Consider the following 23140-nt stretch of genomic DNA (forward strand, 5'->3'; position numbering starts at 1 on the left):
GCTTAATAAAAGGCTTCATAACAGGTTAAAATAATTATGTACATGAATTATTAATGAGTTTAAATGACAGACTGTAATGAAGGTGGTTCTAACAGTCGGTAATGCAGTAAAATGGTTAGGAACTACTTTTATTAAGGTGGGATTGTGTAGTTATTCTGTTGTAAAGGTGCACTGCTCTGGTCCGCTCTGAGAGAGGGCCTTGAGGAGAACTGCTCTGGTCCGCTCTGAGAGAGGGCCCTGAGGTGCACTGCTCTGGTCCGCTCTATGTGGAGGGAACATCTGACTGGTGTAAATATTCTCTTCAACACATGACCAGGCTCGTCCCACTCTCTCTTTAACAAGGGGGAGAAGGAGGGAAGAAGAGAGGGAGAACAAGGGAAGTGAAGAGGGAGAGAAGGAGAGAGAGAGAGAGGGGGGAGCCTGAGGAAGTGAGGGGGGAGTGTGATAGATGAGGGGATGGACAGAGAAAAAGAGAGAAAAGGAGAGAGGAAGAAAAGTAGGAAGAATGGAGAGAGAGGGAAGGAGGAACAGAGGGAGGAACAGAGGGAGGAACAGTGAAGTGAGGGAGGAACAGACGGAGGAACAGTGGAGTGAGGGAGGGAGGAACAGAAAGCCAGAGGGAAACACAACGAGAAGGTCATGTTAGTGTTGATGAGTATGTGCCTCGCTGGTGAACAGCAATATCTTCCTCGTTGGTGTGTGTGTACGCGCGCGAGTGTGGGGAATTCAGATATCTCTGGAGCGGCCCGTCTGGCATTTCACACACGCTGCCAGGGAATTCTAATTACACCTTTATACAGCTACGTTTGTGAGCTTCACACCACCACCAGCTGCTCTGACGCAAGCCCCCAAACACTCCTCACGGTCCTGGTCTGCACACGCACACACACATGCACACACACACACACAGAGCTGCTGTGGAACCGTGTCTGTCCCACCAAACGATTCCTGTGATCTTCAGCTAATAACGTGATCTCCTACCTGAGAGTTCCCCGAGTGGTGCAGGCTAGAAACCAGACAGGCAGGGAGACAGGTAGGTAGAAAACTAGGTAGAGGGGGGAGGGATGGGAGAAAAGGGAAGGACAGAGACAGAGGAAGATCGAGAGGGCAGAGAGGAGAGAGGGGCCACAGTGTGTACAGAGCCTGTATGTGAAGAGCACCTCTTTAAACCAGACAAGAGGATCAAAGAGAGAAGCAACAGGTGTCCAACAGCTTCCTGTCACTCAATTAGGAGGCATGTGGGCCCTGTGTCTGAGTAACCTGACCTGTGAGGAGCTGCCCTCTCTGGTCGCTCCAGACCTCCCCAACACTCACACACACACCCACAGGCAAACACACACACACACACCCACAGGCAAACATGCACACACAGGCAAACATGCACACACAGGGGATAAAATAGCCAAGGATACAATATAAACTTATGCTAACTCAAACATGTAAATACAGTCAAACACACTCAGACAATTATCACACACACAAGCACAAACACACTCTCTCTCACACACACACACACACAATCAACTATGTACCAATACAGTCACTCACATACCTGTAGTCATACTCAGTTGACGCACAATAATAGTTATTTATTAAGGTGAAACAAACAGATGTACATGTTGTCTTTGCCTCCAAAGCCGTGGAAACATAAATAAAGCCTCGTTAGAAAACGCTTCAATCAACCCAAGAAGAAGAAAGATCATCTATAATCAAAACTTTAAAAGTTCAATTTTGTACATGGCTCCTATTTACATACTTGTTGCTTTGCCCTTTTTACAGAGAAACAGCAAGAAAATACATCTGTACCTTTTGAGTACAAACACACACAGATCTGTAAGCACTGGTATCACTGTCAGAACCACACCCCACTCCTTAAAGCTCATTGGTTAATATATTCTAGTGCATTTTAACTGGAGGCAGTCTCTCCTATCTTTGTGTTAGCCAATGAAACGCTAGCAAGCTCAGAAGTGTGTACAGAGGACAGGTGTGGTGATCACACCTGAACTAGGGAATCTGTTAAGTTAAAGGACTAAACGAACCAATTAAAATATAAATTATATCTCTCTGTGCTTTCGTTACAGAGAAGGCAAGCAACCCTCACTGACTTGATGAAGTGATTGAATCAGTATATTTAGTCACTTGACCACAAACTATTGTGCATGGCTTTCAGAGAAAAACATTTAAAAAAATAAAAAGTTCAACAAAAAATAAAGAAATCAAGACCACACTGCCCTCTGGTGGTGGAAACCAGAATGAAGGATAAATCATCACAGGATGAAAACCTGTAATGAGATGCGAGGAATGACGAGCCCCACGTGTTAGTGGATGCCTCTGCTTACAAACCTGCTGACAAGCAGAAATATTTGGCTTCATATTTGGAGGTAATCAACCCCACTCCCCCCTTCTAGAGGCACAGGAGGCGACAGCCATCACACAGCCATCAATAACAGCCGGGTGCTGAGGTCACAAGCGAGGGGGAGGGAGGGCTATTAATCAACATTTCCATCTGTGAATCTTGGTTTGATTGCATGGGTCTTGGTCTAAGCAGGGCCAGTCTTGCATTCTTCACTGACCAACCGATTTAGTTTCAAACAAGGTGACAACATGAGGACTACCGCAGGCATACAAGACTATTCACAATCTCATTATTAAATATTTCTGTACAAAACAATAAAACGTATTTGAATATCTGAGTGAATTACAGAACATGCTAATATTGATCTGCTTCCATGCAGGTTGACTGTGACTCATATTAAAGCAGGGAGGAGAACGACTCTCTCTCTCTCCCCCTCTCTCTCTCTCTCTCTCTCTCTCTCTCTCTCTCTCTCTCTCTCTCTCTCTCTCTCTCTCTCTCTCTCTCTCTCCCTCCCTCTCTCTCTCTCTCTCTCTCCCTCTCCCTCCCTCCCCCTCTCTCTCTCTCTCTCTCCTCTTCTCTCTCACCATTTCTCTCTCCCTTTATGATTCAAACTAAAGTGCTCATCCCCTCTCACAGCATGTTTGGCAGTGACTGACTAATAAAAGAGGATGTGACTGATTTGTGATTCAGAGGGAGAGAGAGAGAGAGAGAGGGAGAGAGAGAGAGGGGGAGAGGGAGAGAGAGAGAGGGAGAGAGAGAGCATTTAAAGAACCACAAATGTTTCTATCCGAAGGCTTCTCTGGTCACACTGTGTCCATGACATCCATCTGAGGAAGAGGACTGCCAGTCGTGACCCAGACGTCATTTCTTATCCTCGACTCTCTTTCCTTCATACAAGCTCTTTCTCCTCCTCTCTCTATGGCATTTCCTCTCTCGCTAGTCCCTCTCTCTGAGACGCCCTCCTCTCTCTCTCCTTCCCTCCTCTCTCTCTCCTTCCCTCCACTCTAATCTCCTTTTCTCCCTCCTGTTTCTCTTTGGCTTTGTCTGTACTCCACTTCCTCAACCCAGATCCATCCTGCTGTGGTGACTCATGGATCCATTACTCCTGTCTGACTCTGATGGCCGTCTGCTCTGTATCCGCTCGTCAAGCCTGGCTAGGCAGGGTCGATGGGACAGGCACAAGAACCAAGGTAGACGTAAGGCACAACGAGGATCAATCAGGATGAGACACATCGACTCATTGCCCCTCGAGACTTCACGTATTTCGTGGAGGTTAATTCTTCAAGGACTCCGTTTTAAGGAGTTACAGCTACCATTAGCTTGTAGCTAACTTTCCAATCTGTTGCTACGGGTGACGAATTGTCACTGGTCTCAACCATGTCCGAATGTCCACGTTGTGTGGATGTTGTTGTCTTAACCTTGCTATATTTCATGCTAGTGACACAACAGAAAACCACTGTCAAAGCTCCACTCAATCAGGGGCAGTCATGTGTTTACAGCATATCCGAACACATCACATATCCGGATCACTCCGCCCCTGAATCCCCATGGTGACCAGCCTGTTGACACGTGACATCGAGCCCCTGCTAGCTGGGGTATGTGGTTGGATGTGGCGTGTCCTGTGCCACAGGTGGAGGACTTCAGGGGCTCTGACACGACTGAGGCCACAGCAGTCCCAAAGTCAACACCTCCAACCGTCACAGACAAGCAGCCAGACAGTCAGAGTGTGTTGCACGTTGCCACAGCAACCAAGGACAAGGTCACAGGAAGTGATTGAGTGCTTCCTGTGTTCAACAGTCCTGTTCCTGTCCACAGCTGCGTGGGGGTCGGGGGTCAGGGGTCAGCAGAAGACTTCTCCATCAGCAGGAGGTTCCAAGGTCACGCTGGGCTGGTCGTCTGGGGAGAAGGCAGAACATGACAGTATGTTACACCAGGATTAGGGCTCGGAGTTTACACCCTACAAGCAACACAAGAATCTTGAACATTGTTAATAGGGATTTTCTATGTTAACCATTGTACTATAATTTGACCTTGACGACGCAACTGGATCGGGCTCTTACCAGACAGCTGCAGCTTGGGACCCTTGCCCTTGTTCTTCTTCTTGTCTTTCTTGTCCTTCTTGGAGAGCTGGAGGAGCCTGGAGGGAAGCTGGTGCTGGGGCTCCCCAGCCTGGGAGGAGGATGAGGAGGAGGAGAAGAGGTTGAGGTTCTTGCCCTTCCTCTTGGAGCCCATCCTGAGAAAGGAGTGGCCAGCGCTGGGGGCGGAGCACGACAGCTCAGCTCTGCCCACCTCCTTCTCTCCGTCCAGGGAACTGGAGCTGAGGAACTTGAGGGAGTCTTCGGAGGTAGTGGAGGGGGTCCGGGAGGGGGGCACCTGGGAGGGGGGCACCTGGGAGGGGGGCACCTGGGAGGGGGGCACCTGGGCCTTCTGGTGCAGCTCAGCCTGGAAGGAACACGACAACATGGGTCAACACCACACCACAGTACCAGGAACACACACACCACACCTGTACACACCACAGTACCAGGAACACACACACCACACCTCTACACACCACAGTACCAGGAACACACCACACCTCTACACACCACAGTACCAGGAACACACCACACCTCTACACACCACAGTACCAGGAACACACACACCACACCTCTACACACCACAGTACCAGGAACACACACACCACACCTGTACACACCACAGTACCAGGAACACACACACCACACCTCTACACACCACAGTACCAGGAACACACACACACACACACCACACCTCTACAAACACACACCACAGCATTACAAACACACCACACAAAACTGTAGACACACACAGAGATAAACCACCACATCAGGAACACACACAAAAATACACCCAGCAACACACACACACACACACAAACACACACACACACACAAACACACACACAATCCGTCGCCCCAGCCCAGCCCATCTCACCTCAGCCTTCTTCAGCAGCTGCCCCCTCTGCGCCTCCCTGCTCAGCGCCTCCCTCTCTCTCTCCAGCTTCCTCTGAGCGTCCCTCAGCCTCTCCAGATCTCTCTGGTACTCCTCCTTCCAGCGCTGCAGCTGCTGCCTCTCCTCCTCCAGCTCCTTGCACCTCCTGGCGCTCTCCTCCTCCTGCCCGGCCACCTGCTCCTCCCGGGACACCAGCTCCTTCTCGCGCGCCTCCCATTCCCGCTCCCGCCGCCGCCGCTCCTCGACGTGCGCGGCCTGCTGCCTCTGCAGCTGGGCCGCCTCCTGCCTCTGCCGCTCCAGGCTGCGCTGCTTCTCCTGCTCGATGAGGGAGGAGGGCCGCGAGGAGGAGGAGGACGAGAGGGAGGAGGAGGAGGAGGAGTGGCGCGAGGGGTGGGGGCGCTCGCTAAGGGTCTGCCGCTGGTCCTCGATGTAGGAGTCCTGCTGGACCACCACGGCCTGAAGCGCACACACACACACACACACACACAGATACAGATTTAGTGATTGATATACAGTACGTTTAACAATCATCAGGTTAGGGCAGAAGGAGTCTGCGGAGACGACAATAGAGAGGACAATAGAGAGAGAGAGTAGCAGTGGAGAGACTCAGAGAGACTCAAAGAGGAGAGACTAAAGGAGATCTACTGAGACACAGGGAGAGAGAGAGGAGCAGTACCTGCAGAGTGCTGAGCAGGTCATGGAGATGAGTGACACTGTGGAGAACCTGCTAGAAAACAACACACCATCACAACACACTCTCCATAACGTCCACCATAACCCTAGCCATAACATAACACAACACACATAACATGCAATGAACAGCCCCACTCAATAACTTTACAGGTACAGATTCTAAACCCAGCCTGCTGTACGACTCTCCCCTGCTGAGCTGTGTGCACACAGTGCTGTTGTACCTCATTGTTCCTCTTGAGCAGGACCAGGTTGGTGTTGCCACCCTGTGGATGGGAGCAGAACTACAGGTCAGCTTTGCTACAGCAAGTGGCAGTCTGCGGACAGTTACACACACACAGACGCTCGCACACTCACGCTCACACATGTTTAGACACATGGTGTGTTCACACTTACACAGCGACCCCACGCATGAACACATGCACAGGAAACACGTTCACACATGTGAAAGCAGCAGGACTTGCGGTGATTACACTACCTTCTTTAAGACGCTGTCTGACTCAGTCCTGCGAAGGTCTGGTGAGTCACCGCCCTCTTCTCTATCTCCGTCTGAAGCAGGGAAGAACACAACATCACACATCAGAACAGAACAGCAAGGTTCTGCTACAGAACAACCCCTCGTGTCCTTGTGTGTGTCCTGAATAGACTGGGTGTATAGAAGAAAGTGTGTGTGTGTGTGTGTGTGTGTGTGTGGAGTGTTAGTGTGTTGATAGACATCAGATATCAATATCAATATTGATAGAGTGTGTGAGGAGAGAGTGTGTGAGGAGAGAGTGTGTGAGGAGAGAGTGTGTGAGGAGAGAGTGTGTGAGGATAGTGTGTGTGTGGAGTGTGTGTGTGGAGTGTGTGTGTGTAGTGTGTGAGGATAGTGTGTGTGTGTGTAGTGTGTGTGTGGAGTGTGTGTGTGGAGTGTGTGTGGATAGTGTGTGTGTGGATAGTGTGTGTGTAGTGTGTGTGTGTAGTGTGTGTGTGTAGTGTGTGTGGAGTCTCACTCTTGCTGTCGAAGCCTCCGAAGGTCTCAGCCCGGCGCGGCAGACACACGGCGGCCCCAGGTGCATCCTGGGAGCTCGCCACCACGGCCCCGCCCAGGCCGCTGTTCACCAGCATATGCAGCGTCTCCACTGGACACACACACACACACACACATCCTGTTTATTACCACTCTCCCCTTTCTCTCCCTCAGTCCCCATCCCCTCTCTTCCTCACTTCTCATGGAAAGGGAGTCAGATAGCTGAGTGGTTAGGGAGTCGGGGTAGTAATCTGAAGGTTGCCAGTTCGATTCCCGGCCGTGCCAAATGACGTTGTGTCCTTGGGCAAGGCACTTCACCCTACTTGCCTCGGGGGGAATGTCCCTGTACTTACTGTAAGTCGCTCTGGATAAGAGCGTCTGCTAAATGACTAAATGTAAATGTAAACACACTGACAGTGGGTGTGTTGAAGTGATTCAACAGTGAGACCAATAATGAATGAGCATATGTTAAACGTGGCCTTTAACCACGTCTTGACGTCCACCTTATGACCCCACGTCACACACCAGGCCACCCTAAAGCCAGTGTTCAGGTATAAGCCACGCCTCCATCCTATTCAACCTACCTTCCTTCAGGGCGTCCTTCATGATTGGTTCGCCCTTGGTGACATCATCAGGAGTGGCCCTGAAGAGCATCCGGCTCCTGATTGGTGGGCTGGGCTCGTCAGGGGGCGGGCCCTCGCTCATGTCTCTGAAGATGTGGATCTTCTCTTCCAATAGCGTCACAATCTCCTCATCCTTCCTTCTCAATTTTTCTGATGGGGGCAGAGGACAGGGATGAGTATAGGATGAAGACAGGGATGAGTGTAGAGTGAGGGATGAGTGTAGGATGAAGGTGTGAAAGGGGACTAACCTCTGACCTCCCTGGCCTTACTCTCCAACTGTCTCCTGTCCTCCTCGTTCTCACTGGGAACACCCTCGTCTTCATCCTTCTCTCTGGAACACCAGCACGACACCATCACCATAACAACACCACCATCACCATGACAACACCACTGTTGACTGTGTGTGTGAGACTCACATGCAGTGCATGGCATCCTGTAGTTGCTTTCTTGTGTATATATGTGTGTTTGTGTGTGTATATGAGAGTATACAAGTGTGTGTGTGTGTGTGACTCACATGCAGTGCATGGCGTCCTGTATGAGCTGCCTCCAGGTGTTCCTCTCCTCCCGGCTACTGGCCATCACCTCCACCATCTCTGGCTTCTCGATCCCCGCCGTGATCAGGAACAGGCCTCGCTCCTCATTAGCCACCTCCCGCACAATCAGCTTCTGGAGAGAGATCACTGTGGAGCGCTGGTCCTGGGGGTGGGGGGGGGGGGGGGTGGGGGTGAGAGAGAGGGAGGGAGGAATAAAGAAGAACAGAGAGAAATATTTCACTTTCAAGAACACTTAATGAACAATGACATGGTTGTGTTCCTTCTCAGGGTCGTGCTGGTGGTGTAGGTGTGGAGGAGGAGAGGCAACCTACCAGAGAAGCAAAAACAAACTTCTGGTCTTTCTCCTGAAGGAACACGAAGACATCTGACAAGAGCATGGCCTGGACCTCTGGAGAACAACACAGGACAGAGAGGTCAGACGGACAGAGGAAGAGAGACACAGAGACAGCAAGAGAGGGATAGAGAGAGAGAGAGAGAGAGAGAGAGGGCTCGAGGACAGAGAGGTACAGATCAGAGCAGACAGGTGAAGTCCCTCCTACCTTTCAGACGTCCTGCAGAGTTCTTGAGCTGCAGCGTCCCATCATGCACCAGCCTGCGCCCCCTGAGCAGGTCCTCCCTGGCGAACATCTGGCCGCTCTTCATCCTCATGATGGACTTGCTGTCTGTGCGTGCGTACACCTCCTTCAGCCTCCGCTTCTTTTCCTGCTCGTTCACCCTGCAGTCCACCGCCGCAATCACCTCCTTCACCTGCTTCAGGGCCTGGCTCACGCCCTCGTAGTCCTCCTCGCTCTCTGCAGAGGGCACAGGAAGTTACATCATTCAGGGGGGACAGGAAGTGTCATCACTTAGGGGAACAGGAAGTTACATCACATTAGGGGGGACAGGATGTGTCATCTCTCACGGGGAAGAGGTCATCCATCACTCCGTTGAGTCTGTGTGTGTGTGTGTGTGTGTGTGTGTGTGTTGTACCTTTGGTGTGCTGCAGTACCCTCTGGAGCAGGACTGGGTACTTGGTGATTCGTTGCGTCACTAACAAGATGCATTCTGGGATGCCGAGTCTCCTGACAATTGTGCTGCTCATTTTTTTCTGAGGAGGTCAAGAGACTCAGTCAGTCTACTAGAACAGCCATGGCTGCGTCTCAATCAGCTACAATGGCTTCCTCTCCAATCCCCTACTATACACTGTAGTTACATAGGAACTATGACAACCAGCAGCAGTATAACAGCATCCCAGTAGAAGTGATGGAGTACCTTGATGAAGGCTTGGAAGCGTTTGTCCCGTGCGTGGAGGTCCTTGTAGAGGTTGACCGCCTCGTTGTGGCGGCTGCAGAACTTCCCGTACACCTTCTTCATCCGCTCTGCAGTCGGGCCTGAGAACTGGAAAAACAAAAAATGACAAAAAGTTTAGAAAAATAAGTTTGCATCATTGATGGGTACTTGATGAGGACTGTGTGATAAAAAAAAGGTTGGAAATTTGTGAAGTGAAAAAGTGTAGTCAGAACTTCAACTTTCACCGGTCTTCTTAAACACAAGTATCTGTACTTCTACTTGAGTAACGGATGTGTGTCCTTCTGCCATCTCTATTCCCTAGTAACGAGTGCTAACCTGCGCCAGAAGGACGTCCCCTATCCTGCGGATGAGGTAGCAGCTGTCGTCCCTGCCGTCATCCCTGCTGTCGTCCACCAGCGAGGCCCTCTTGCGCTCCAGCAGGCTGGTGAAGAAGCAGGTGTGCAGCTCCAGCAGCTCATCCAGCACAGGCAGCATCCTGCTCAGAGTCTCCCTGTCCAGCTGCACCTCCCTCTGGAGCCCCTTACTGTACACCTCAGACAGGATCCGGAGGGTCCGCACGTGGTGCATCTCTGTCTGGAGCAGCTCTGGAGGGGGGGGGGGGGGGGGGGGAGAGGGGCGGGGAGAGGAGAGGGGCGGGGAGGGGCGGGGAGAGGGGCGGGGAGAGGTGAGGGGCGGGGAGAGGGGCGGGGAGAGGTGAGGGGCGGGGAGAGGTGAGGGGCGGGGAGAGGGGCGGGGAGAGGAGAGGGGCGGGGAGAGGGGCGGGGAGAGGAGAGGGGCGGGGAGAGGAGAGGGGCGGGGAGAGGGGCAGTAGCACAACAGTAAAGTAGTTTGACTAAATGGGAAGCACTAAATACAGACTGCAAACAGATGGTCATCACGGTACTGTCAGGGTGTAACTTCATCTCACCGTAGATGACGTCCTGTCTCTTCACCACTTCCTTCTTCTGCTGTTTGACAAACTTCTTCTCCATGCTGAAGCTCCACGAGTCTCCCTCCAGCCTCCTCACCTCCGCCTCAAACTCCCCCATCAGCTGGCTGTCTATCATCTCTGTCCCTGGAACACACACACACACACACAGTTTAGAGAGTGAGAGGGGTTTGGAGACAGTGGACAGACGAGCTGACATTCATCCTCTATAATCCCATTAGAATTTCATTCTTTATCATTTTAAATATTCAAATATAATATATATTTTTTAACACATCTGAACAGTAATTTCAGCATTCAATTTATATAAATGTTTTCACAATTCTAATTATATTCGACTCCCAAAACGTGTTCCAACGGAGTCTATATTACCTTCATCTGTGAGGGACTCTGTGGACTCGTTGATCTTGCTGGTCTTGTGCAGAGCCTCGGTGGACTGGGACAGGTACTTAAACCCTCTCAGAGACATGTCCTCCACCACTGGCCTGGAGAGGAGAGAAGAGGAGAGAGGAGGTTAGAAGAGGAGATGAGGAGGTTAGGATAGGAGATGAGGAGGTTAGGAGAGGAGATGAGGAGGTTAGGAGAGGAGAGGGGAGGATAGGAGATGAGGAGATTAGGAGGTTAGGAGAGGAGGTGAGAGGGTGAGAGGGTAGGAGATTAGGAGAGGAGGAGGTTAGGAGAGGGGAGGAGAGAGGATGATCTTACCCAGCGATGTTACTGATGGAGATGCTCTTGGAGAGAGGGTTGTGGTTGGAGAAGGAGAGGATGCTGGGATTCCTGCGAGGGGGGGGCATCATTGCCACTTGGTCGTCAAGGGGTGAGATGGCAGACAGGGGTCGTTCCCGTGACAACGAGGATGCTGAATAAAAACACATAGTATGAACATGTAAGCTTAGATGGGACCTGAAAGTGAATTTTGACATAAATGTGATTTTCTGTTATAAAGACAATATTAAACCGTGTTTATCATGGTTAAGTTAAACCTTAGCATGAGTGTATTATTACATTTACTTCTCATTGCGACTCCAGGCATAGATGCTGTATCTGGCATGGACTGCTGTTTCTGTTGCTAGACAGACACACAAGCGTAGACACACATGAGCGAACACACAGAGAAATGGTGGAAAGTCATTGGAATATGACATCTGGTTCTGATATACTGTGTTTCACTGACGTTAACAGCAGATCTATTTCCTGGAAATGTAGGCAGGACTTCACATGTAGACAGACACACAAACACATGCTGTTCTGCAATGCCAATGAGAATGTGTGTGGGATTCTGTGTGAGTGTGTACAGTATGATTGTGTGTGTCTGTGATTCAGATTGTAAGCGTGTACAGTTGATTGGAACATACCTTCATCTTGACCTTGGCACAGACAGGCAGGTTCTCCCTACAGCCCTTATGGACTTGAGCGCTGCAGTCTGTAATGACACGGTCATCTCAGAGCCCAGGTTCCATACACGCACACACACAGCAACAGGAAAGTGCAATAAGGAAACAAGCTAGAACAGCTCGTAAATAGGAGGTGGCTGAACATGACCTAGATCCTAGACCAACAGTGACTTTGATCTTCCCACACACACACACACACACCCTTAAGACACACACTCAGGCAGAGATATCCTGTAAACACACGGGCCGGCAAATCTGTAAATGCTTAAGATAGTAAGATGCAAATCTGTTAAAATGTCTTAAACATCCCTGTCAGGGAAACCTAGCCCTTTACCCAGAAGAGGAAGGGGGCGGGGCGTTCCAGGGGTGTTTGCATGCTGCGGACGTGTGCTTGGGTGTTTGTTTTGTTGCCAAGAAGACTGAGCCAGAGGAAGTGGTTTCAAGCAGAACAGAGAGTGTTAGTTACTAGGGCAGAGCAGGGCAGGGTAAGGGTTAGTATTCATTTGAGTCTGATTTGGCACCTGTAGAGCCAAGGTCAACACTTGGCTCCATATTTATTGCACATTACATCCAACTCCAAATACCAACTGGTATTTGGAGTAATGACATAGGATAGGGGTCATAACTCAACGAAAGGCCCTATCCATTACTCTAGAGTAGGATAGGGCAGGGCAGGGCAGGGTGACGGTATGAATCCAAGAGTCTTACTGGTACAGAGGAAGGCTTCTTTAGCGTTGATGGTTTTGCTGCAGTGCTGACACCCAGTGGCGGGAGGTGGTATGGCCAGGCTGAACACATGGCCGTTCACTGTCTTGTCCTTGGACTCCTTTTCCTTCTCTCGACTCCGGTCCTTGTCCTTCTCCTGCACAGAGAGAGAGGCAGCAGACAGTTAGAGAGAGGAGGAGAGGAGAGAGGAGGAGAGGAGGAGGGTTAGAGAGAGGAGGAGAGGAGAGAGGAGGAGAGGAGAGAGGAGGAGAGAGGAGGAGGGTTAGAGAGGAGCAGAGGAGAGAGGAGGAGGGTTAGAGAGAGGAGGAGAGGAGAGAGGAGGAGGGTTAGAGAGAGGAGGAGAGGAGAGAGGAGGAGGGTTAGAGAGAGGAGGGTTAGAGCGAGGAGGAGAGGAGAGAGGAGGAGGGTTAGAGAGAGGAGGAGCTGTCACTACCACACTGGCAGGAGAACATTGGTAGAACCCAGGAGAACATTGATAGAACCCAGGGTAAGACTGTTAGAACCAGGCGCTACACTGACATAACTGCATAACACTGATATAAGCCAGGAGAACACTGATAAACAGGTTAGTTAGACAGGTAAAACATTACTACCATGCATAACTGTGCACCCTGGTACCCCCCCCCCGCCCACACACACACACCTGTACCCTGCCCACACACACACCTGTCCCCTGCCCACACACACACCTGTCCCCTGCCCACACACACACCTGTCCCCTGCCCACACACGCACCTGTCCCCTGCCCACACACACACCTGTCCCCCCCACCTACCGCTCTCAGCCTCAGTGAGCGAGTCTGTGCCAGGATCCTCTTACACAACATCACTCCTGTCTGCTTCAAACACCTCTTCCAAGACAATCACCTCCTGGGCTTCTCTGCTGCCTGTCTGTCTGTTTTGTTGCCTGTCAGCCTGTCCGGCTGTCTGACTGTCTACCTGTCTGCCTGCCTGCTGGTCCGCCTGCCTATCTATCTGCTTTCTTGGCTGGCTGTCTTCCTCTCTTCAGAGTGTCTGTCAGTCTGTCTCTTTGGTATTTGAGAGCTAAACCAGGAAGCCTGCAAGAGAGCAACTTCCTGCCAGCTGTGTAACTCGCAAAACTATCTTAAAGACACAGTTATCTTAAAAAAGGGCTTCTGTGTGTTGTCACAGCTCTGCCTAATGCTGGCAAAACACTGGAACACCCCAGAGAAATGACCCTAATGCCCCCGACCACAAGGAGCCTGTTTCTAACCATAAACATCCAGCCAACTAGCCAGCCAAGAGATGGGAAACACATTCTTTAAGAAAGAATAAGGTGTCCGATACTGAGGAGAGTTGTTTGGGTAGTGTTTCTAATGGACGACTCTATTGACATATTGATAGTCAAGAGCCAGGTTTGATCTGTGTTCATGAACCTGGCCCTCAGAACTCCTACTTGAGGATCTGAAGATACAGTCACATAATCTGAAGATGAAGTATCATAATCTGAAAATGCAGTTAAATAACCTGAAGAGATTAAATCACATAATCTGTAAGAATAAGATATTACCAGACAACACAACCAGCTTGGATGGGGACACTACATTTCCTTCCCCTGCAGTTTTTAAGCAGAAATAAAGATATATTTGAGTCAGGTAGGTGCGATTTTTGCGATTACAGCAAAGATGCAACACCGCCTGTTTCCTGTCCTACTTCCTCTGGTGGCTGCAACGCTCTGCTAGGAGGGGGGCATCTCAATAAGCAGAGAACACGTCCTCAGGACGGGGGCATCTCAATAAGCAGAGAACACGTCCTCAGGACGGGGGCATCTCAATAAGCAGAGAACACGTCCTCAGGACGGGGGCATCTCAATAAGCAGAGAACACGTCCTCAGGACGGGGGCATCTCAATAAGCAGAGAACACGTCCTCAGGACGGGGGCATCTCAATAAGCAGAGAACACGTCCTCAGGACGGGGGCATCTCAATAAGCAGAGAACACGTCCTCAGGACGGGGGCATCTCAATAAGCAGAGAACACGTCCTCAGGACGGGGGCATCTCAATAAGCAGAGAACACGTCCTCAGGACGGGGACATCTCAATAAGCAGAGAACACGTCCTCAGGACGGGGGCATCTCAATAAGCAGAGAACACGTCCTCCCCAGTCACCTCCAGCCTGCTCTAACTGGATATCTAATGACTGCACGCACATTTCTAAGATTCTTAGATGTTTATTAGATGTGTGCACTGATTACCTGCCCACAAAAGTAAATTCCTTGCTTGTGTACACTTACTTGGCAAATAAACTTCATTCTGATTCTGATCTGATAGGAGCTGATGAGAGGATAAGACTGTGAACTGGGTCCACCTTCCTGGTACAATACTGACCGCACTCACACCTGTCTGGTTCAGAGGGCTGTACGGATGCCCACAGATCAGCACCTATCACAAGCCTAAACACCCAGGAGAAGGGCAGGGGGAGGAGAGGGGAAGGAGGTCATCCTAGACTGTTGAGATGCAGCCTGCATGGTGAGGAGAGGATATTACAGTGCAGCTGAGGAGGATCGGATGACAGACAGACCTAACTCTGACCACACTGTTACTTCATCCATCATTACAAAACCCAGCCCTATCTTACTCACGTCCTCCATTCTGACTGTGTTTCACTAATCACACGCCCGAACGACCATGTCACGGAGAGGACACGCGGACCGAGGAGAGGACAGGGAGGACCAGGAGAGAGGAGAAGAGAGAGATGGGCAGGATATAGGGGAGGAGGAAAGGCAGGAGGAGAGGAGAAACGAGAAGAGAGGGGGGAGGAGAGGACACGAGAAGAGAGGAGGGAGGAGAGGACACGAGAAGAGAGGAGATGGATGGAGGAGAAGTGAGAAGAGAAGAAGAGAGGCGAGCGAGGAGAAGGAGCAAGTGAGAGGTGGGGGGGAGGAAGAGGTGAGGAAAGGAAAGGAGGAGATGGAGAGAGAGGAGGAGAGAAGGGAAGATGAGAGGAGGAGAGAGATGAGGAGGCCAGGGAGAACTCACCTTGTTCTTCTTACTCATCTTGTTCTTCAGGTAGCTGAAGGTGCGGCTCACCTTGGTACCTGTTCTGCTCTCTGTCTCAGTCCTCAGTGGGCCGGGGTCCTCCTCCGAGATGCTGACACACACACACCAAGTACAGTATGTAGCAGGTGTGTGGTGGTGATGTAGCAGGTGTGTGGTGGTGATGTAGCAGGTGTGTGGTGGTGATGTAGCAGGTGTGTGGTGGTGATGTAGCAGGTGTGTGGTGGTGATGTAGCAGGTGTGTGGTGGTGATGTAGCAGGTGTGTGGTGGTGATGTAGCAGGTGTGTGGTGGTGATGTAGCAGGTGTGTGGTGGTGATGTAGCAGGTGTGTGGTGGTGATGTAGCAGGTGTGTGGTGGTGATGTAGCAGGTGTGTGGTGGTGATGTAGCAGGTGTGTGGTGGTGATGTAGCAGGTGTGTGGTGGTGATGTAGCAGGTGTGTGGTGGTGATGTAGCAGGTGTGTGGTGGTGATGTAGCAGGTGAGTGCATCTCACCTGTACTCTATGGACCCGGACGTGCTGGAGAACGACCCCGCTCCTATAGGATGAACAAAGAGAAGTCAGGAGAAGAGCTAGGCCAATAGCAGTTCAGGGTTCCAGACCGTGTTTTGGATGGCGTTTTGCTGAGTCACGTTTGACACAACAAATACAACCAGTAAGAAGCGTAAACTTCTGTAAATAACAATCTGCTCAAGCTTCTCATGACAGATATCTATTCCAGTAGGTCTTCGCTAAATACACTTTCGAGAAATGACTAGTTCCTAGCTGTGGCAGAGTTTATAGGCTAGGCAAATGATTACATTGCGGCTTCATCATGTGACATCCTCGTAAACATGAAGCATTATGATGTCATAGCGTGTTGTCAGTGGGGGACCTAGTGAGGAAGGTTAAAGGTCAAACGACACTTAACAGGTTCACGACACGACTGATTAACTAGAGTACAACAGCACACACACAAACACACACACAGTACTGCAGCACAGCAGGACTGCACATTTCCTCCTAATGTGATGTAACTACACAACTGGGGAGGAAAAGCCGGGCACTGTTAAACAATAATAACCAGACACTGTAACAGTGTAAACAGCCAGACACTGTAACATTGTAAACAGCCAGACACTGTAAACAGCCAGACACGGTAACAGTGTAAACAGCCAGACACTGTAACAGTGTAAACAGCCAGACACTGTAAACAGCCAGACACGGTAACAGTGTAAACAGCCAGACACTGTAACAGTGTAAACAGCCAGACACGGTAACAGTGTAAACAGCCAGACACTGTAACAGTGTAAACAGCCAGACACTGTAAACAGCCAGACACGGTAACACTGTAAACAGCCAGACACTGTAACAGTGTAAACAGCCAGACACTGTAACAGTGTAAACAGCCACACACTGTAAACAGCCAGACACGGTAACACTGTAAACAGCCAGACACTGTAACACTGTAAACAGCTAAACACTGTAAACAGCCAGACACGGTAACACTGTAAACAGCCAGACACTGTAACACTGTAAACAGCCAGACACTGTAAACAGCCAGACACGGTAACACTGTAAACAGCCAGACACTGTAACACTGTAAACAGCTAAACACTGTAAACAGCCAGACACGGTAACACTGTAAACAGCCAGACACTGTAACAGTGTAAACAGCCAGACACTGTAAACAGCCAGACACGGTAACACTGTAAACAGCCAGACACTGTAACACTGTAAACAGCTAAACACTGTAAACAGCCAGACACGGTAACACTGTAAACAGCCAGACACTGTAAACAGCCAGACACTGTAAACAGCCAAACACTGTAACACTGTAAACCGCCAGACACTGTAACACTGTAAACAGCCAGACAATGTAAGTGTAAACAGCCAGACACGGCAACACTGTAACACTGTAAACCGCCAGACACTGTAACACTGTAAGTGTAAACAGTCAGACACGGCAACACTGTAAACAGCCAGACACTGTAACACTGTAAACAGCCAGACACTGCAACACTGTAACACTGTAAACAGCCAGACACTGTAACACTGTAAGTGTAAACAGTCAGACACGGCAACACTGTAAACAGCCAGACACTGTAACACTGTAAACAGCCAGACACTGTAACACTGTAAACCGCCAGACACTGTAACACTGTAAACAGCCAGACACTGCAACACTGTAACACTGTAAACCGCCAGACACTGTAACACTGTAAACAGCCAGACACTGCAACACTGTAACACTGTAAACCGCCAGACACTGTAACAATGTAAACAGCCAGACACTGTAACACTGTAAGTGTAAACAGTCAGACACGGCAACACTGTAACACTGTAAACCGCCAGACACTGTAACAATGTAAACAGCCAGACACTGTAACACTGTAACAGTGTAAACAGCCAGACACGGTAGCAATGTAAACAGCCAGACACTGTAACAGTGTCTAGTGGATATTCTTCTTTATATTATCCTGAAACTATTTCTTTACAAGACTCTGTGGAGCGAGGGTGGGGGCAGCCTGTACAGTTCTGAAGGAAACACGATCCCTTTCAGCATCTGTGAAGCCCAAAAGGAACACTTTGAAATGTGTTTATGTGGATTTCAAACAAGGGAAAGAATGGTGGAGGAATGAGTTGACCTCCAGTGGAAAAACTGAGAAACACGAAGAGAAAAGCTTCCTGGAGAGAGAAGGGAGAGCCAGCCCAGATATGAATGGAGGGAATGTGTGAACAGAGGAGGAGAGGAGGAGAGGAGAGAGGAGGAGAGAGGAGAGGAGGAGAGAGGAGGAGAGGAGGAGAGGAGAGAGGAGGAGAGAGGAGAGGAGGAGAGAGGAGAGGAGAGAAGGGAGGAGAGGAGAAGAGAAGAGAGGGGGAAAGGAGAGAGGAGGAGAAGGGAGGAGAGGAGAAGTTATGTCCAGTCACATGGTGGGTTCCTCCAGACCGAAGAACAGTCTGGCCTCATGGCTGTTCCCACAGAAGACTGTAAGTCTTAAATAACCACAGAGGAAGTGATGATGATGAGGATGATGGTGATGATGATGTTTCCAGATGTTCCACTGGATGCAAGACAGAGTTCTCTTTGCTCAGCACCAGCAAGCTGCAGCCTGGTTTTCAGTCGCCAGCAGAGAGAGAGAGAGAGCAGAGCGAGAGAGAAAGAGCAGAGAGAGAGAGAGAGAGAGACCAGAGAGTAGCAAGAGGGAGAGCAGAGAGAGAGAGAGAGACCAGAGAGTAGCAAGAGGGAGAGCAGAGAGAGAGAGAGAGGGCGCTGGACGAAACATCCTTGACAGCCGTGATAGATAGGAGGACGTCTGAGCAGATAACACTTATCTGTTTGAATGAAACTGTAAGATCAGACTCATCAGGTTCTGTCATAGCAAAGCTCTAAAATGCTGCGTCTGTCTGACTCAGTCTCAGAGATGCAATGTACTGCAGCACTGGAGGAAGCTGCACCCCCCTGAAGCCCCAACCTGGGCTGGGCTGAGGAAGGCAGGGTCTAGTCCCGGGTTAGACCAGACTAGACACAGTGTTACGGTGTCAGGAAGTGGATTAAAGGGACAGCACACCCATTTACAGTGACAGGGAATGGATTAAAGGGATAGTACGTCCATTTAGGCAACACGCAGTAACGTAGGAAGCTAGCAGGGCAGGACGGGCCACGCAGGGAATTCTGGGTACTTACGCACACCCTCCTCCTCGTCACTGGAGGAGGAGCCAATAGAAAAGAGCGTTTTGGGCTTTGGGAGGAGCGGGGAGATGCTGAAGGAGAAGGAGATGCGTCTCCTGGGTCGTGGGCTTCTGCTGGCTGGGTCACCAGGGTCACAGACAGGAGACACAGGGTTAACAGCGACACAGGAACCCAGAGGTCCCTGAGGGGGGGGTCACCCTGCAGGTGGGGGGGGGGGGCAGGACCTTGGCACAGCCCACTAGAGGACCTGAGAGAGACCATGCTAGATGTCTGTTCCGTATGTGTACAGCTAAAGGGCATGCTTGGGCTGTTTTATACACACAGCTGGATTATCTACCGGAACACTCTAGAGATCCAGGAGAGAAGCTGGAGCACCCTGAGAGAGGAAAGGAGAGACAGAGAGAGAGAGAGACAGAGAGAGAGACAGAGAGAGACAGAGACAGTGAGTGAGAGAGAGAGAGACAGAGACAGAGACAGTGAGTGAGAGAGAGAGAGAGAGAGAGAGAGAGAGAGAGAGAGAGAGAGAGAGAGAGAGAGAGAGAGAGAGAGAGACAGTGAGAGAGACAGTGAGAGAGAGACAGAGACAGTGAGAGAGACAGAGAGAGAGAGAGAGAGAGGAACGAGAGAGACAGGAAACAGAGATAGAAGGACAGGAGACTCACCGTCCAGCTCCCTGTGGCTGATGGTTACCATGGAGATGGACTTGGTGAGGGGAAGGGGCATGGAGGAGCAGCTGTGTCTGGTGGTTAGCACTCTGACTGACCTCTGGAACACACACACACACACACACACACACACAGGAGAGACAATCAGGATGGTGTGTGTGAGCGTGTGAGTCTCTGTATGCGTGTGTGTGTGGCGGTATGCGTGTGTGTACCTGGCTGTCTAGGCTACCAGCGTCTCCCAGGTCAGACTCCTCGGTCAGGGAGACCAGAGAGCCTCTCTCCTCCCCCTCCAGAGGGGGTGCACGCCCTGCACACTCTCCCCGCTCTGAAGCCTGCTGGCTGGGGCAGGGCTGGGCTCCAGCAGCCCCCGGTGCTGGCAGACCTTCCAGACTGTAACTGACCACACAACAACAACATTCTGTTCTGTAACTCCATGAAAGCACATGGCAACACTTAGCATGAAGGTTACATTAACTACCATGTAACTTACATAGCAACACATTACTGTAACGTTACATTAACTACACTGGTGGCTAGACACAGAACAGGACTCCCTTGTTAAACAGTGCAAACATTTGACCTGTCGGTGTACCAAGCTTACATCACTGCTTAGGAATACTTGGTAAATGTTATTTCTGATAACTCATGAATAACAATGCTTTCATAGTGTTTGTCCACTGACTGGCATACCTTCTGGTGTCAAAGTGTTCCTGGGCAGGGATAGGGCTGCTGGACAGACACCAACTCATACTGATGGATGGATGGATGGGGATGCGTGAAAGAGAGAGGAAGAGAAAGATGGATGGGTATTGAGAGTGGAGAGTATTCATGAATGACACAAAATGTAACAAAAAAAATGTGATCACCATATTGTATTGTAGAAAGGTGAGGATGAGGAGGAGGGTGAAGATGAGGAGGGGGACAAGTGGGAGGGGAAGGAGGGGGAGGAGAGTCTGGAGGGTGAAGGTGAGGGGAAGGAGGGGGAGGAGAGTCTGGAGGGTGAAGGTGAGGGGAAGGAGGGGGAGGAGAGTCTGGAGGGTGAAGGTGAGGGGAAGGATGGGGGGAGGAGGTAACTACCTTCTCCTATGAGAGGTCGGCTTCACAGGTTTTTCTTCCAACTGAGTTCTCAAAGAACTGGAAAAGGAGGGATGGAGAGAGCGACGAGAAGAGAGGAGGGAGGGATGGATGGATGGAGAGATTCAAATTGAATGAATAAATAAATAAGTAAATGGTTCAATGAATGACTGGGTATGTTGACTGAATGATTGAGTAGAAGCGGCTACTGGAGTTCATATGGGCAGAGGAAGTGATGTCATGAGGTTAATGTAACAGTACAGTCTCTCTCCCGGAGCAGCTTCTCACAGCTGTTTTCCCAGGTCAGGGTTCAGGGAGCACAGTTTGACCTACACTAAGTTTTCCCAGCATGTTTACTTTCAGACTACATAAAGATGTACTGTAGTACAGCATTCAGGCCCCTGAGGGATAGCCATGGTTCAACACACACACACACATATATATAGTCCAAGTTGGACTATTGCAACTCGCTGCTCGCTGGTCTCCCAGCATGTGCAACCCGCCCCCTTCAGAGGATTCAGAACGCAGCGGCCCGCCTGGTCTACAATCTACCCAGACGCTCCCATGTTACCCCGCTCCTCATCTCTCTCCACTGTCTACCTATCATGGCCCGTATCAGATTCAAGACCCTGGTATTGACCTTCCGAGCAGTGAACGGGACTGCACCCGTCTACATCAAGTCTCTCCTGCAGCCTTACACCCCCACCCGTCACCTACGGTCTTCTTCAGACAACCGCCTGGTGGTCCCACCGCTCAAGACCGCCCGGTCCCAACACAAGCTCTTCTCCTGTCTGGCCCCCCAGTGGTGGAATCAACTCCCCACCTCCATCAGAGACACTGACTGTCTCTCCACCTTCAAGAAAAGGCTCAAGACGCACTTGTTCCGGGAGTACAACGGTACTTAGGAATGGTTCGCTTGACCCGATGTTAGTTTCCTCAAGGATCACAATGACTCTTGCTTAGAGACTTGTTGCTCTTGTGGTTAGTGGTAACTGACTTACATTTTTGTACTCGCTGTGATATATTGTTTTTATTATTGTTGCTTGCTTTCTTCCACAGGTACACTTGCACTTATAGCAGTTCATGTTGTTTAATTGTAACTTGTTTAACTGCATGCTCTTATGGTTCTTCCCTTTGGCACTTACTTTGGTTGTTCACAATGTGTGCTTCATGTTTTGGCTGCTTGCAATGTTTTGTGGCTATCTCGTTATGATCAGTGACCTATGCACTTTGTAAAGCTCTCTCTTGGAAGTCGCTTTGGATAAAAGCGTCTGCTAAATGAATAAATGTAAATGTAAATGTAAATATAGAGACACACACACACACAGACAGACACACACACACACATACATACGTACACACATACAGTATCTGGTGTAGGAGTCATGTGAGGACAAGCTCTGAGAGAGGAACAGCCTCTAATAGAACGGGTGTGTGCGTGTGTGTGTGTGCCTCACCTGCGCTGGCCCATCTCTGTCTCTGCTGCGGGGTTCTTCCCTGGCCCCCAGCTGTGCCTGCGGAACGGAGAGAGAGAACGGGCGGAGGAGTGGAGGACAGCCGGGCACACCTCCGTCAGCTTGTCCTTCCTCTCCTCCTCCTCCTCCTCTCCTCCTCCTGCCGTCCGCCTGCCGCCTGTGGAGTTCCAGCCGGGCCAGGGGCCGCCAGACACGCCCGAGCCCGCCGACGGCCCTTCGGTCTGGGGTGAGGGAGGACCAGGACCGAGGCTGCTCACCTCCTCCATGGAGGAGCAGGACACTGACGCCTGACTGGAGCTGTCTCTCAGCCCACAGACAGGCGCCTCTACCTGGGCACACAGAGCAAGCAGAACCCCTGTCAACCATGGAGCCTGGTGCTGGGGAAAGAGAGTTCCCTCTGCTACACTTTCACCGTACACTTCTCACGCACGGCTAAACTCATAATCTTGTTTGCGACAAATCTTTACAAAGTGTAATTTTTACATTTCGGTATAAAAGGAAGCATTACAGCATAACCTGCCTCTTCACACAGAACATGTATCTGCAGTAGCTGTGAGCATGTGCCTGCATGCCCCAGAGGTGGGGACAATTTAGAGGAGCGACTGACTGACAGAGTGAGCTATGGAGCTGCTCGTCACAGCGAAAACTGCCTTGAAGAAAAGCAGTGGGTGGGGAACTTTTCATATCCAATTTAG

General features: G+C 50.5%; 2 protein-coding genes across 4 annotated transcripts in view; one reads left to right on the plus strand and one right to left on the minus strand.

Moving 5' to 3' along the window:
• det1 (DET1 partner of COP1 E3 ubiquitin ligase) overlaps window positions 1–23140 on the plus strand; it is a 283926-nt gene that overhangs the window by 178290 nt on the left and 82496 nt on the right. The gene's annotated exons all lie outside the window — the stretch shown is intronic.
• On the minus strand, window positions 1569–22801 carry akap13 (A-kinase anchoring protein 13). Of its 3 annotated transcripts, XM_062462661.1 has the most exons (29): window positions 22428–22801; window positions 20974–21030; window positions 20587–20646; window positions 20109–20292; window positions 19894–19996; window positions 19226–19348; window positions 16054–16096; window positions 15541–15652; window positions 12526–12679; window positions 11779–11846; window positions 11435–11492; window positions 11129–11282; window positions 10796–10908; window positions 10403–10549; window positions 9811–10079; window positions 9457–9582; window positions 9175–9292; window positions 8745–8996; window positions 8517–8593; window positions 8166–8347; window positions 7900–7982; window positions 7613–7801; window positions 7012–7140; window positions 6498–6568; window positions 6244–6285; window positions 6006–6056; window positions 5312–5785; window positions 4417–4798; window positions 1569–4252 (listed from the first exon to the last, which is right to left on the minus strand). In XM_062462661.1, exons 1-29 carry the CDS (start codon window positions 22709–22711, stop codon window positions 4197–4199), a joined length of 4161 nt encoding a protein of 1386 aa, XP_062318645.1. In that variant the 5' UTR covers window positions 22712–22801; the 3' UTR covers window positions 1569–4196. The 3 variants fall into 3 exon arrangements, with proteins under 3 accessions (XP_062318645.1, XP_062318648.1, XP_062318647.1); XM_062462664.1 differs by lacking the exon at window positions 19226–19348 and having other exon boundaries at window positions 6006–6053; window positions 11429–11492; XM_062462663.1 differs by lacking the exon at window positions 19226–19348 and having other exon boundaries at window positions 11429–11492.

The sequence above is a fragment of the Osmerus eperlanus genome, chromosome 5 (assembly GCF_963692335.1).
Source record: "Osmerus eperlanus chromosome 5, fOsmEpe2.1, whole genome shotgun sequence".
Taxonomy (NCBI): Eukaryota; Metazoa; Chordata; class Actinopteri; order Osmeriformes; family Osmeridae; genus Osmerus; species Osmerus eperlanus.